The sequence below is a fragment of the Theropithecus gelada genome, chromosome 3, assembly GCF_003255815.1.
Source record: "Theropithecus gelada isolate Dixy chromosome 3, Tgel_1.0, whole genome shotgun sequence".
NCBI lineage: Eukaryota > Metazoa > Chordata > Mammalia > Primates > Cercopithecidae > Theropithecus > Theropithecus gelada.
In genome coordinates, this window is record NC_037670.1 from 156562209 (window position 1) to 156576288 (window position 14080).

Below are 14080 nucleotides of genomic sequence, written 5' to 3' on the forward strand. Positions count from 1 at the left end.
TCCCTAACCCACTCTACCCCAGGAACACAGTTGGATTCAAGATCTTCACTCTCCATCAACATACCAGGGGAAATGGGGGCTGATAGAATCATTGGTCACAAAGGTGTCGCTTGCCAGGAAGACCTGAAGCAGAGATGGCAATGCTTGTGTCATCCCCAGAGCTAACTCTAATGGGCAAGTAGCAAGTTCCTGGAGGGCTGCGTTGAGAGGGATTCTGGGACTGACTGGGCTGCGTAGAAAAGCGTTGTCTCCTGACAGCACTGACTAGTAACATGTTTACTGTCCCTGGCTTGAAGTGTTGCCACCTCAGGATGGCTGCCTTGCAACTGAGAACAGAGTCTTAAGTAGAAGGACGCATCTCTGGCGGTTGAGTTTAGATGTCACACAACTGCAGAGAGAAGGTGCCAGACATGTGTCTGCATGCTGGAAGCTGTTGCCATCTTATAGCCAGCCTTCTCCCCCAGCCCCTCCCAGCCAGTCATATAGAGAAGGACCCAAAATCCCAAACTGCATTTTTATTATTTTTTAATAAACTTTATTCTATATTACAAATAAGTTTTTTTTTTTTGTTCTGAACTGCAAAATAGGAATGCCTTATATTTACATACACAGGTATACAATTAATTATAACAAAGGTACAGAAGCTTGCCTTTACCAAGTTACAACTGGGCTCCAATTTAAATAGCATAGGTTTCCTTTTTAAAAACTTTTTTAAATCTTTTTTTTAATATCTTACTAGGATACTCTTCTTTAAAAATCAAAACCAGAAGACCCTCTTCTTAGAGATCTCATCCACATATATTTGAGGCTCATTTTAACACTGTTGTCTAAAGATATGTTTTGCTTTGTTCTAACAAAGGGCCAGTGTTCGAGGTGGGAGCTTTAGTTTGAAACAGAAGTGGGATGGGACTGGAAGGGGGTGACTGGAACAGAGATAACCTGCTCTAACTCCTTCAGCGGCTTCTCTATGTGACTCAGACTCCTGCCGGTTCCTTAAATCACCCATCCATCCTGTTTCTTCCCTTCTCCTCTAGCATTTGAAGCTCAACTCTGGGTCATCTGGCCGGGCCAAAACCCCTGCATCACCCCCACATGTCGGCTCACTGAGCCATTGTCTGTTGCGGTACCCTGGAGTTGCTAGTTGCTACGGTAACTCGGCAGGACCCTGCTGGAAGAGGTGGACTGGCCCCTACATGCTAAAGTGGGGAGGAGGGCAGCAGCATCCAATCCTTCCTTCCCACCTCGGGGCCTGGGGGCCTTGTTCCTGCTCAAAGCAGCCAACACACAACTAAGCAAAGACGGCATGTCTCAAGGACACCAGGCCAAGGTAGGGAGTGGTGAGGGGAGGGCCGTCCGTTCTAAAACACAAAATCATTGGTTTCCAAATGGAAACAAGATTATTTGAGGTAAGCTAGCTTTTCATTTTAAAGAACAGAAGGTCTAGCAAGCCAAGAAGCTAACGAGAACGTTGGGGAGGGAGAGGGAAGGAGGCGAGAAGATGAGCAGGTGTATCCCATCTTCATCCTGTGCCTGGATTGCGACTGACCTCTGTGCACGAAAGCGTTCCTTAGTCCTGTTTGGTGAAGTGGTCTCAGTTTCTTAAGTGCCCTTTGGGTTGCTCTTTAACTGTATCCTCTGTTTTAAATTCTACTCTTGTAAGGGAGCCCTTCCAAAATGTGCTTGAGTCAAAAGATCAAAGATACTAACAAAGGAAGTTCTAATTCCACATAAAGAAATTGGTGGAAGATGAGCTGCATAGACCAAGTCTACTTACTTTTGCAATCCTGGCAGAGGGAAAACTTGGGTCTTCCCATGACCCATCCCTAACAGAGCCTCCCTAAAGTCTGAGGAAAGCTAATAAGAGATGTATAGGATTCAGCAGTACCAGGGGCAGCCCAGAGAGCCAAGCATAGACATCAAAGGGGGTGAGGTTCCCCCAACCCAGGATTTTCAGCCTACCTCACTACCTCTGCCAATACAAACAAAGTTCTTTTTGTATATGAAGGATTTTGTTTCGTTTTGTTTAACTTTGCTTTGCTTTGCTTTCTGGTAGTCACCAGTCTACTCAAGGAATTTAATTGGGATCCTAATGAGTATGTATTTCTTTTACAACCCAAAAATTCTATGTATTTTTACAACTTGGATACTCCCTCTAATAAAAAAATAATTTTATGGGGGAGCAAAAATTTATAGTATTAAAAAACCTCTCTCTTGCATGTCTGAAACTTTTACTACAGTGAATTACCTTCCAAATGAGAGGAGTGGTCATTTAGGTTTTCTGTCGAGAGCATGCCACCCTCAGCACCATGAGGAGAGGTTTGCAGAGTGTCCCAGCCTCTCTCGAGAGCTGTGTCAGTGTTACCTGGGGCTGTGTCTCAGTCCCCCACTCTATAAAACAAGGCTCTTGTTTCCTATACAGAGAATGCCTGTAGGGTGAGGTGGCGGGAGGAGGGAGGAGAAAGACTCCATCTGTCAAATGTGTGGGGAAGCACCAGGAATAGCAGCAGCCATGCGAGATGCCACCCCTAGCATTGTCCTCATCCAGGGAATGTCCTGACCCATTTTTTTTTTTTTCCTTTAGTGTGGGAGGCTCTTCCTGTCCTCTGAGGTTCTCCTCATCCCCTTGTAAGTCATGGGTTTTGCTCCCACCAACCAAGTAATTTGGACTTAACATCCATAGCAGGGCTCCCTTCTTACTCTCAAACTCTTAAAATATACAAACAAAAACCAAACAACTCCAAAATCCTAAATAAATGGCCCACAGTTTTGTTTTTTAAAGGAAGAGGCTGAGGGGTCAAGTCCTCCCAGTCACCTGTCCTGAGAGCTGGCAGGAAGAGGGGAAGAGGCCCTTGATGTAGACAAGGACCAGGAGGGATGGCTGGGGGAATTTGGGGCGTGGGGAGAAGCCAGGGCACTGAGCTGCCTGGGGTGGGTCTTCTCTGGGGGTCAGCTGAGCTCCTGAAGGTGAGTCATTCACGGAAAGACCCCTTGATGGCCTTGAAGAGTTGGCTGGGGCTGCTCACTGGGGTCACTGTTCCTGGAAGGAGCAGGGGAAGTTCCCGGAGAGGAGCACCTCTGGGCCTTGTGCCTGCAGAGCACCTTCCTACCTGTGTCTGTCTTTCCCTCACTGCTCAGCTGTCTGTGAGATGGGAGGTTTGTCCTTGATTGATAATACTGGCCCTACGCTCGGTTAAGTATTTGACTTCACATTACTGTGTCCCCTTGGTCCTGGGAAAGATGACAGATGGAAATTGAGCTTTTCTTTTTAGGTCACAGAGGGTGGTGCTGAGACCTGGGCTCATCACAGCATCGTTCACGGCTCTGGAAACAGTGGTGAGGATGCCTCTTGCAGTAGAGGTCATTTGGGAAGTCATTACTTGTGGATCCTCAGATGGGGACCCATAGGGCCTTGACCAGATGAGGGAGCCCCCACAGCCAGGAAGGCAGCTTTGGGTGGGGTGGGAAGGGGCTGGGGCAGTCACAGATGGCTGGGCTGAGAGGTCTGAGCAGCTCCTGTACTAAGTGGATAAATGGCCCTGGGACAGAGGCTATGCGTGTAGGAGAGACAGGGAGGGACAGGGAGGATGCTCGTGGCAGGAGGAGCACAGGCAGAAGCCAGACATGCAACGGGAGACACGGGTACCAGGGACCTGGTTGTGTGGGGGAGGTGGAGATGCTGGGCCAGTACATTAACCTTCACTCCTGGTGGGCGCAAGTAGCTGGGCCTGAGGGGACCAGGTCAGAGACCTTTCCTGTGGGTAACTCCTGCTTCTTTTTGGGAACAGTCCTGGACAGTCTGCCTCAAACTTTCGGATTTATTTAAAATGACTTCTCTTTCACCCGTAGCTCCTTGCAAGCACCCAAGCTCACTTACCAGGCTGTGGGTGCACAAGGGGGCGGCTCTAGGGGCTGACTTTGGGTGCGGGGGTCATGCTGCCATTGGAACGTACCTTGGCCTGTGGGACACTTGGGTTATCCTCTGTCCCCAAATTTAAAACCATATTGAAAGAAGGCAAGAAAATATTTTCCTGAGGAAGTAACTGGCACGATGGCTGCCTTCACTTAGTGGCACTATTATTTGCAGCTACCAAGAACTGTCAGGCTCTCTCCTTATGGGGAAGGACAAAGAATGGGCAAAAGCTACATCTGGGGGACTCGTGCCCGGGAGAAATGACCAGCCTACAGCTCTCTTTCTTGTCTTCCTCTACTTGTTCCTTAAAATTTAGGACCCCACAAAGACCCCTCCTTCCCTGCTACCTTAAGCCCTTCTCTCTCCAACATGCAAAATCCCCACCTAAACTTTGTCAGTGATTTTGATGACTCAGTCTGGTACCTTTTTCCCTGGAAGGGTACAGGGGGTAAGGTGGAGGGAAAGGTGAGGGAGATGGCCTTTTCTCGCCTTCTCTCTGCCCAAGACTCAACAAATTAACTTTGCCTAGAGGGACGCCGTGAGGGGGCCTCCATCCCACAGGACCAAGTTGGCCCAATTCCTTTCTCTGGGAGCCTGCAAGCCACCTGGGCAGCCCCTGGATATTTGCTCTGCCATGGGGGGAGGAAGATCCCTGGGGGAGTTTGGAAAATAGGTTTGGGTGGGGGATGGGGGGGGCAAGGACAGCTTTTTGACAATGTTGCCTGTCTTTGCTTTTAAACATATCACATGTGCACAAGAATCCAAATGGAAGAAATGGAAAACAAACAGCAAAAGGAAACATAAAATTTTTATAAGCAAGATGGGCTGTGGCTCTGGATACCTGGCTCGGATTTCTCAGTCCCCAAGCAGGCCACGGGGACTGCAGCAAACAGAGCGACAGAAACCCACCCACCAATTAAAGTCAAACCCCTCCCCAGGAGAAATGGGGACAGCCAGAAAACTTGTCTGTCCTTGTCTCCTCTTTCTTCCTAACCTTTCTATTTCTCTGAGGTGTTTGAAGGTTTTCTTATAACAAAAACATGGAAAAAAATAAAGTCCTGTACCGCGAAAGTAACAATAACAATAATCATCCGGTAAAAAATAAAAGCTTCAGCAGAACTGTTATGAGTCTTTTTTTTTTCTGCTTGTTCAATTTTTTCTCAACTGTGCAAAAAAAAAAAAAATCAAAACACACTCACTCATACACACGTTCACACACGCAGCTTCCATCCAGCAAATCTGTGTTAAATATGTTCGTGTCTCTTTCCTCCCCAACCCTTCATATGTGCAAAAATATTTTAGTGACCGAGGTACTTCCTCAGACCGTCTTCCACATGCACCCTTTCTGGCCTTCCAGGTCCCGTAACTTCTTGGGAGGGAATAAAATGATCAAGGATAGAAAAATCCAAGCTTCTCCACCTGGTACTGCACTTGCCAAAACCTTTGGTTATTTTTTTCTTCCTCTTCCAATGCATTGTTTCCCATTTTCCTCTTCCTGTTAGGTTGCTCGTGTCTTTTCCACCATCTGTCCTTTGCGATGTCACATGATGCCCTGTGCCAAGGTCCAGGCCTCGGCAGGTGACCACCCTGATTTCCTATGGACAAGTGACCTCTCCTTCCACCCGCCAGTTCTCAGCATAGAAAGCAAGGGTTGAAATGTCCTGAAGCTGCAGGATGAATGGATGAGCAAGGGGAAAGAGAAGGGGAACACCAAAAATCCTCCTACAAAGGACAAGGAATCCTTTTGCGCTTTCTGCCTACACCTGGGGCAGACACACACACGCATGCACATGCGCTCACACACATGTGCACATATTCATATCCAAAGGGGCAAGTGTTCGTAAAAGTACCGGATGCTCCATGGACTTTGCTGGAGATGGTGTGGTTTCTTCCCCAAGTGGGGCTCATTCTGAGTGGGTGACGAGGAACGATGTCTGATGTTTGGGGAGTGAAGGCAAGACTGTGAATCCTTCTCCTTAACCTCACCTAAGATGATGTTTCTCCTTGTCTCCCATAGTGGTGAACAACTCCAGAGCAGAGGTGCCAACAGAGACTCCTGCTTAGCGTGGGAGACCGGACCAGACAGCACCTAAGGTCTCCTTAGGATGAAAGGTTCCTAAAACCCTCCATTAGACCATTTCTCCCCATATCCTCTAGCTTACCTGGTATCCATTTCTAGGCACACATTTGCCTGCCTGGCTAAAATCGTGCATCTGTAGATGTAAGAACAGATGGGGAGATGGATGCCAAGGCCGAGGTCATTTGTATGTCCCTCTTCTCAATTCCAGCCAGGCCCATCAGCTCGATTCTTTGTCCCTCCCAGACCTGACAAGCTGGAGGCTGAGGTTGGCTGGCATTTTGGGTGGTCTCTGTGAGGCTGTGCTTAAGTCTGTTTCTTTCAAGGATGACTGCTGAAGAGATGAGGAAGGAGAATGATGAAAGAGACAGCTGAGATGTTGATGAAATCATTCCCAAAGAGGTCTGGACAGCCCAGTGACAAAGTCATCTGCATAGCAATGGCACCAGATTCTGCAGAGGGAACAGGGACTAGGCTGTTGGCCCCAGCCGTCTATGGAGTTCTCAGGAAGGATGGTGGGGATGGAGCCATGGAGATGGCTGGAGGTAGAATCTCCTAGATGCACTCTGCATTTCACGTTGACCCTTGATGAAGGGTGACAAAGGAGGGTGGAGATAGATGCTTTCTCTTGACAGCACTCAGGGCTCTGGTAATGGACTAGACCTATGATTATGATCGTGACTCATTTGAATTTGGGGGTAAATGGAAAACAACAAATTCTGCTTCCAGGGTAGATGCAACTCTCTTTCCTTTTCTCCCCCACTGTGTTACATTTCTGCTGCTAGGATTCAGATGAAAAGGTTAGGAGCATCTCCATGGTGGAATGTAACTGCTATTCTTTCTCCTGCCTGGCTTTCTACTGGCGGGGGAGCAGGCGGGGCAGGCAGGTCCCTCTAGAGACCTGGAAGAGGACAGGAAGCCTCTGGACGCCATCCCAGCGGGGGAGAGGGAGCCTCAAGGAGCACCTCCCAGCTGCTCACACATGTCCTGCTCCAGCCACATGCAGGAGGTGTGGCTTTTCTCCTCACAGCTGCAAAGCGATCAGACCACTGGCTGAACCACTGGAGATGGAACTATGGGAACGGAGAGCCAGGCGATGTCTTCCCAGTGAAGATAACACTGAACTACTTCCTTGCCTCTTCTCTAGGCCAAGGCTCAGATCGAAGCGGCGGCTGCCAAAGTGGAAGGCGAAGTAGCAGCACAGATACGTCCCCTGTCCTTGGCTCCTCATCCTGCTGCTGACATGCACAGGGTCAGGAGCAGCTGGGGGAGATAGGCCCCTCTGACATCTTCTGGTCAGTTCCCTTGCCATGGGCCTGGCCATTCTTGGACTAACTGAGGGTCAGTGGCTTGGTCCAATTGTGTTGGCAGAGCAACTGGAAGAGAAGAGATCCAGGAAGGAGGGAGAAACAGAAAGAGGCAGAGAGAGAGAGACAGAAAGAAACAGCGCTGCTCAGGGGATGCTGCTGATGCCAGTCGGAACTTGCACTTGGTAAAGATGATAATCTAGACTGAGGCACGGCTTGGTGTGTCCCCCTCCAGGGCGGCCCTGGAAGGACGGTTCTCAGCTGTCTAAGCTCATGAGGGTTATGACTTGTTCTAGTTTGTAAGCCAGTTTCTGCTTCCCACACTGGTCGTCATGGTCCAGAGGTCCAAGGATCTGCGGAAGGGCCAAGAATGGGGAGGTTACTTGTTCGTCTGTATAGGTCTGTGTTCTCAGGAGGCACAAAGATGGTGTGGATGTGGTCAGAAGCCCAGGAAGCCACAGGCACGTGCAGGGGCACACTGGACACTGCTGGGTAGGAGGAGGCCTGGGCAGCACGGGTGGGAAGGTGTGGCAGGCACAGCATGTGGGCATCAGCATGGCAGTGCGCACAGGATGCCAGCACACATGGTCATGTCTGAATGACTGTGCATTCTACTGGCTACAAAAGATGGTAGACAGAGGGCAGAAACTCTGCTGAAGACGCCTGTGCCGAGTTGCTGCAGTTACCTGCAGGTTAGACAGCAGCTAGTTCCATATCCCATGGAAATGTGTAGTGCTCAGCATGGAGCCGGAATGTGATTTCATGGATGTTAAGACATCCCACCCTTCCTCCCACAGAAATAAAAATCCTCCCCATCAGCTCCCTGGGGCCCCAGATTCTACATTTAGAAAGTCATTTGTTTTCACTTTGCCTGTTAAAAAACAAATATCACTAGAAGAGTAAGACTACAAGCTTTCCTGGCCATTAACACCTAATGGATAATGTCTACCAAAGCCTTTTCTGAGGGCAGGCAGTTAGCAGAGGACAATGACAGCCAACAATTGTGGCCCATAATGAAAAATGTGTTAGAATTTTACTCAGACTCAGGAGATGAGGGATTGAGTAAAGGCTCTGCCAGTTTCTAGCTGGGTGATCTGAGGCCAAACAGGTAACCTATCTGAACACTCAACGTCCTCAACTGTTAAATGTAGGAATGACTAATCCACCTCCAGGGGACAGGATGTCAGATAATATCTGTGAGCACCCTCAACACAAGGCCTGCCCTGCCAGAGGCACTAGACAATTGGGTGGAACCTACTGATGTTGCTGTTTGAGGGGGCAGGGATAAGAAGGGAGGGTAAGGGGATGAGAAGGAGGCTGAAGGCTCAAGGGAGGCACCCAGGGCTTTGGATTTCATGACCCAGTTAATGTTTCTTTAATTGGGGAGGCAAGATAGAGCTGGCCAAAAACTGTCATTTGTACACACCATCATTTCATAAAGATGGGTTATTTAAACACCAAGGTAGACAGTTGTACTTGCAGACTAACAGAGAATCCTTTCTGAGATGAGACAGTTGGAAGCTTACACTGGTGCACACTACAGCATCCTTATTACGTTGCATTGCCACAGACAGGGGAAAACTCTGTCCCAGACCAGTACTCAGCTGCAGACTGCCATCAGGGTCCCTCCCCTAACGGAGCCAGCACTGGCTTTCCCATGACTTAAGGGCTACGGAATTAGGCTGTTCATGGCCTGCAGGACTCCAGGCCCTGGGCCTGCTGGGTCTGCTTCTTTAACCAGGGGTTCCTGGACTCTCCCTTAAGTAATGAGGATGGGAGGAGATAGAGAACTCAGGGCATGAGCTTTAGCTTCTCTTACTACCCTCCACTCAGAGAAGGTGGCTATGCTGCTGCTCAGATGCAGGGAATTTGGATTCCAAGGATGGCCAGGCCCAGGGCAAGAGAGCTGACTAGAAGCCCAGGAAGACAGGCCTCCTCTTACCCAGCAGTGCTGTGTATGCCCCTGAACATGCCTGTGTCTTCCTGGGCTGCTCCCTTCCTGGGCTTCCTGGGCTGACAAGAAGATGTCTGAGGGTCCTCTCTCTCCAAGCTGCTCCTGACTCCATGCATAGCCAAGAAAACTTCCATAGCACCATGGCACTGGCCAGAAAGAAGGCCTTGTCTATAGTGGCAATGACCCCAGGTGGGATTTTCCAGTGAGGGAACACAACAATGAAAAATACATTATATTTCTCCTGTTCTGTTCTATTCTTTTTTTTTTTTTTTTTTTTTTTTTGAGACGGAGTCTGTCTCTGTCACCCAGGCTGGAGTGCAGTGGCCGGATCTCAGCTCACTGCAAGCTCCTCCTCTCGGGTTCACGCCATTCTCCTGCCTCAGCCTCCCGAGTAGCTGGGACTACAGGCACCCGCCACTTCGCCCGGCTAGTTTTTTGTATTTTTTAGTAGAGACGGGGTTTCACCGTGTTAGCCAGGATGGTCTCGATCTCCTGACCTCGTGATCTGCCCGTCTCGGCCTCCCAAAGTGCTGGGCTATTCTATTCTATTCTATTCTATTCTATTCTATTCTATTCTATTCTATTCCATCCTGTTCTCTTCTATTCTATTCCATTCTGTTTTGACTCACTTCTGTTTCATTTCTAGTCTATTCTGTTCCTATTCGAGTCTGCACCATATCATACCATACCATGCCATTCCATATAGCCTGCCCATAGGAGTGGGGAGGTGCCTGTTTAAAGAGAGTTAGATCACAGAGAGATGTGGAAAACATAAAAAAGAAGAAATACTGGAGAGAAAATAAGAATTAAAAAAGACAATATAAAAGAAATAGGTACTTATTTATATATCTAAGAAGCACAGGGATGAATGCAGAATTTATGGGATGGAGGGTTTCTAGCATTCCAGCCTTTGGAATACAGCCCCAAGTCCTCAGTGGTGGTTCCCCCAGCAGAGGTGGAGGTGTCTGTGGCAATGTTCTCTTACATGGAGGCACGCAGGGTTGTCTTCATTCTCTGCCCCCCTTCCATCCCAATGGGCCTGGAGCAGGGCAAAGCTCACCTCTTCGCTGTATTTGCCCACATAGGAGAAGATCTCTGAGAGTGCACTCATGGTGTTGAACTCATTCATGTGCATCCGGGACTGCTCAGCTAGGTATGCGTTCATGTCTTGGTCGCTGATGGCTGGCATCTTCCCTATGTCAGAGTAATACCTGTGGAGGGATGGAAGTAGGGAGAAGCTGGAGTCATGCATTCAGAGTAGAGGAGAGATGGATGCTCCCAGCACCGTGTCTGGGTCCATGAGCTCAGCGTGCACTCCAGGTAGTGGGTACCTGCACTGTGACCACCTGGGGACCACTGTGGTCTCTCTCTCATCTGGGTTGCTGGGTCCAAACCAGGAAGAGCCCTCTACAGCTCTGGATGCACGAGGCATAGAGGGAAGGGATTTGGGGAGTGGCCAAGACATTGTCTAAGGGCAGACAGGAGAGGAACCGAGAGCCAGAGGGGCCCAACCTCGGGCATGCTCTTTGCTCTCAGCTACCACACAGAGAGGTCTAGGCTGTCTTGAGTTTCTCTAACACCCCTTCCACAGATGCAAGGGATCTCCTCCAGCAGGGCCTGAAGGCTCTTCGAAGCGGTTGCTTTTCTCTGATGTCCTCCGCTCTCTGGGGGCTCAATGGGAGGAGGCAGCGCTGAGGCTGCTAGGGGAGAGACTGGCAGAAGGCAATCAGTCACTGTCACTTGCAGCTGTGCACTGCTGTCAACTGGTTAATTAGATGCCAGCATTTACATTTTTAATTTCTGCAATTTGACATTTTATGCACCAAACCCCAACTCCCCCGCCAGAGGGGAGTTGTGCCGTTTCTTAATGAGGAACTGAAAGGCCTCAGTGCCCCCAAAGACAGCCACTTCTCACCCTCTCCTATGCACTTTTGGGCTTGTGGACTGCATAAAAGAGAAGAGGTAACGACAATGATGGGGGGCATCATAAACCTCAAAGCCCTGTGGTGGCCCGGCTCAGCCTAGCCCAATCCAGCCCATGCCAAGTCCCTGTGGCTGCCATGCTGTAGAAAGTAAACCTAAAACCTAGGATCAGAGGGGATGGGGGAGGACAGTCTCCAGGGCAGGGATTAGGGTGCATCAAGCAAGGCACCTAGGCACCAAGTTTAAGGAAAGACACTCACTCTCAGGGTTGCACAAGCATTGGTGACAGTGGCAGACCCTGGGAGTTCTCAGAACTCGAATCTTGGTCAGAGGCTCTGGGACAGTCTCCCCCTGAACCCCAGCCCTATCCTTCACTTCTCCAACCCGGACCCCATCAGGCTTGTGCTGTTTCCCTGACCTCCAACTGTTCCCATCAGTGCCCAGGAGGTGGGTGAAGACTGGCAGAGATGGTTTTCCTGTACTGTCCCAGTCATCAGCTCAAGGGCCTGCAATGGAATGACAGCTCAATTTGCCCCACAGCATCCCTGGGCTAGTGAGGGCTGGAATGGCTTCCCTGCACTGAGTGGTACTGGGATTGCAGATCTGTTGTTCTGTCTGAAAAATGGGGAGGCAGAGGGAAGATGACAGCTGTGCTCCCTGGCAAGGGAAGGGGCTGGTCAGAAGGGACTCCACTGGCCACATACCAGACATTTTGCCAACTGCTTTGTTGAACTGGCAGCATTCTGGCTGGGCAGGAGCCTGAGACAGGCAACAAGGCCAAGGGTGTAATAACATGGCCTTTCTCAGAGCAGCCTGGCTACTCAGAGAGGCCGCCCTGCCCCCGTCTCATTTGGATTTCCATCCTTCACATCTTCTTCCATTCCCCGCCCCTCTTCCACCTTCAGAACCCCCAGGGCCCAGTACCCCTTCCTGTTTCATTTTGCTTTCTTTGCTCCATCCCCAGAAGAGCCTGTTCTCTTCAAGGCCTATCACCCGCCCCAAAACACATCCTCAGGTACCTTAGGACACAGGGCTCTGAGTAATTTAATGACATTCCAGGTACACAATTACTGCAAGACTCGATTCACTGTCACCATTTCTGGAATGCAATAAATGCCAATGTTCCATTTTATAGTGGGAGACCAGAGATTTCAGTAGTAGCTCCCAACCTTGCCATTCCCAAGGAGATTTGTGTCACTGTCCCCTTAGGGATCCCATGTCTACCAAGCAAGATATGTTTGTCAAGTAAAGGGCTATCTTCACAGGCTGTATTGGTAAAAAGTATGAACGAATAACCTTACTCACTTTTGGTACCATGGCCAGCAGCCAGCCATGCAACTCTGGTAACTCAGCTGAGTTCCAAGCTTCCACCAGACAGGTATACTCTGTCACCTGTACACAATCAGAGCCACTGACCAGGTGAAAAACCCAGGTTCCCGTGGAAAGGACATAACCGTCACCAAAAGCAAAGACTCCTGTTATTTCTCTCACCAGCTGCGGAACCTATCACAGTAGGCAGGCGGCTCTGTCAGGCTTTTTGCAAACAGTGCCAGGGACCTTCTTGCTGCCTTTATAGTCCCTGAGGTGTAAGGAATCCTAGGTTAGGGGCCACCGTGTCTGCAGTGAAGGGACCATCGCTAGGGGAAACAACAGAAGCCCAGCGCTCTGTGCCTTCACAGCGGCTTGCCTCATGGCAGCGCACTAAAAGCCCTATCCATTTCCCCAAAGAGAATATCTACAAGTATATATGTGTGTGTGAGAAAGACAGAGAGAGCAGCTGGGGTGGAGGGCAGGGAGTTGAGAGTAGGATAGGACAGGGCTGGGGCCCTGACCATCTCATCTAGAGGTACTGGGTGACGTGCCTCTCCTGAATATGTCATCCTCTCTGTGAGGTCAGGTCCTTGCTGGGCAGCTCCTGTCTCTTTCCTGTCGCCTTTGCACTGGGGAGGCTGGATCAAACCAGGGCATGTCTGTGGCCACACACTAGTGACAGGTGGGCCAACTGCATGACCTCATCTTCAGCAAGTTCTAAATCAGCTGAGCTGAGTGGCCACTGACAGCCCAATATCTGTGGGTGTGGGGCTTAAGTCTTGCTGACAGTCTACCCTGTTTTTGATCCCAAGCCTGCCTGCTGCTAAGTGGTCCCCTCTTCTCTGCAGGGCTTTGCCAATGCTGCCTTGACCCCTCCTGCTCCCCCACTCCCACTCCCTAGCAAGCACCTTGTGCCTGATGCCGACTCATGTGGTACTACCTCTGCCGGGTGAACCTTGCTTCCTTCTCGCTCCTGTTGTGCTGGCCCCTGTGCTGGGCTCCTCCACTGGGAAGCCTTATGGATTGGGAAGAACATAATTAAGCCCTGTTAAGGAACTTTAAACAAGCATTCTCATCTGCTGGCTGTGCATTGAGGAAGGGAAAAGGGAGCCTGGGACCCTGTGCTTGAACTCGCTCCTGTGGGCGTTCTGCCTGCAGGTGAGCCCATCTCCAGGAAGTCCTTCAGGACCCCTCCGAGCTGCCCCAAGCCTGACCGGCTAAGAAGGAGCTGGTCCCACCACTGGCCTTCCCTGGTTCTCTTTGCTGACCTGCTCACAGCAGGGAGGAGGCCAGCACCCCTGAGGTCCCAACATCAGGCCTCTGGGAGAGGCCATAAAGATCAACACCCCACAGAGCTGCATCCTCCACTGTTGGCTGCAGGGTCCTAGGGTCCTAGTCTGTGGATTTCTATGGGGTAGTGGGATGCCAGCAGAAATCCTGGGCCCAGAGAGTGACCGTGAGTATCTAATACCTGCCTTTAGGATAGGTCTGTAGTGATTGGGAAGATGGTCTCCAGTGCCCTAAACTCTTTGGAAAGAACACAGTGTTGGCATCCCTCCATACACCTTGAGGATGAAGATGTAGGAGTGAAAGATATT

At 50.0% G+C, this 14080-nt stretch overlaps 1 protein-coding gene across 2 annotated transcripts in view; it reads right to left on the reverse strand.

Annotated features, from left to right (window-relative positions):
• Positions 1 to 508: 508 nt before the first annotated feature.
• The window catches only part of PLXNA4 (plexin A4), a 519820-nt gene continuing 506248 nt past the window's right edge, over positions 509 to 14080 (reverse strand). For both annotated transcript variants that reach the window (XM_025379046.1, XM_025379047.1), the window contains 2 exons: positions 10309 to 10459; positions 509 to 7647 (listed from right to left, as the gene is read on the reverse strand). In XM_025379046.1, coding sequence (XP_025234831.1) covers positions 7552 to 7647; positions 10309 to 10459 — 247 coding nt within the window. In that variant the 3' untranslated portion in view covers positions 509 to 7551. The remainder of the gene's footprint in view (positions 7648 to 10308; positions 10460 to 14080) is intronic.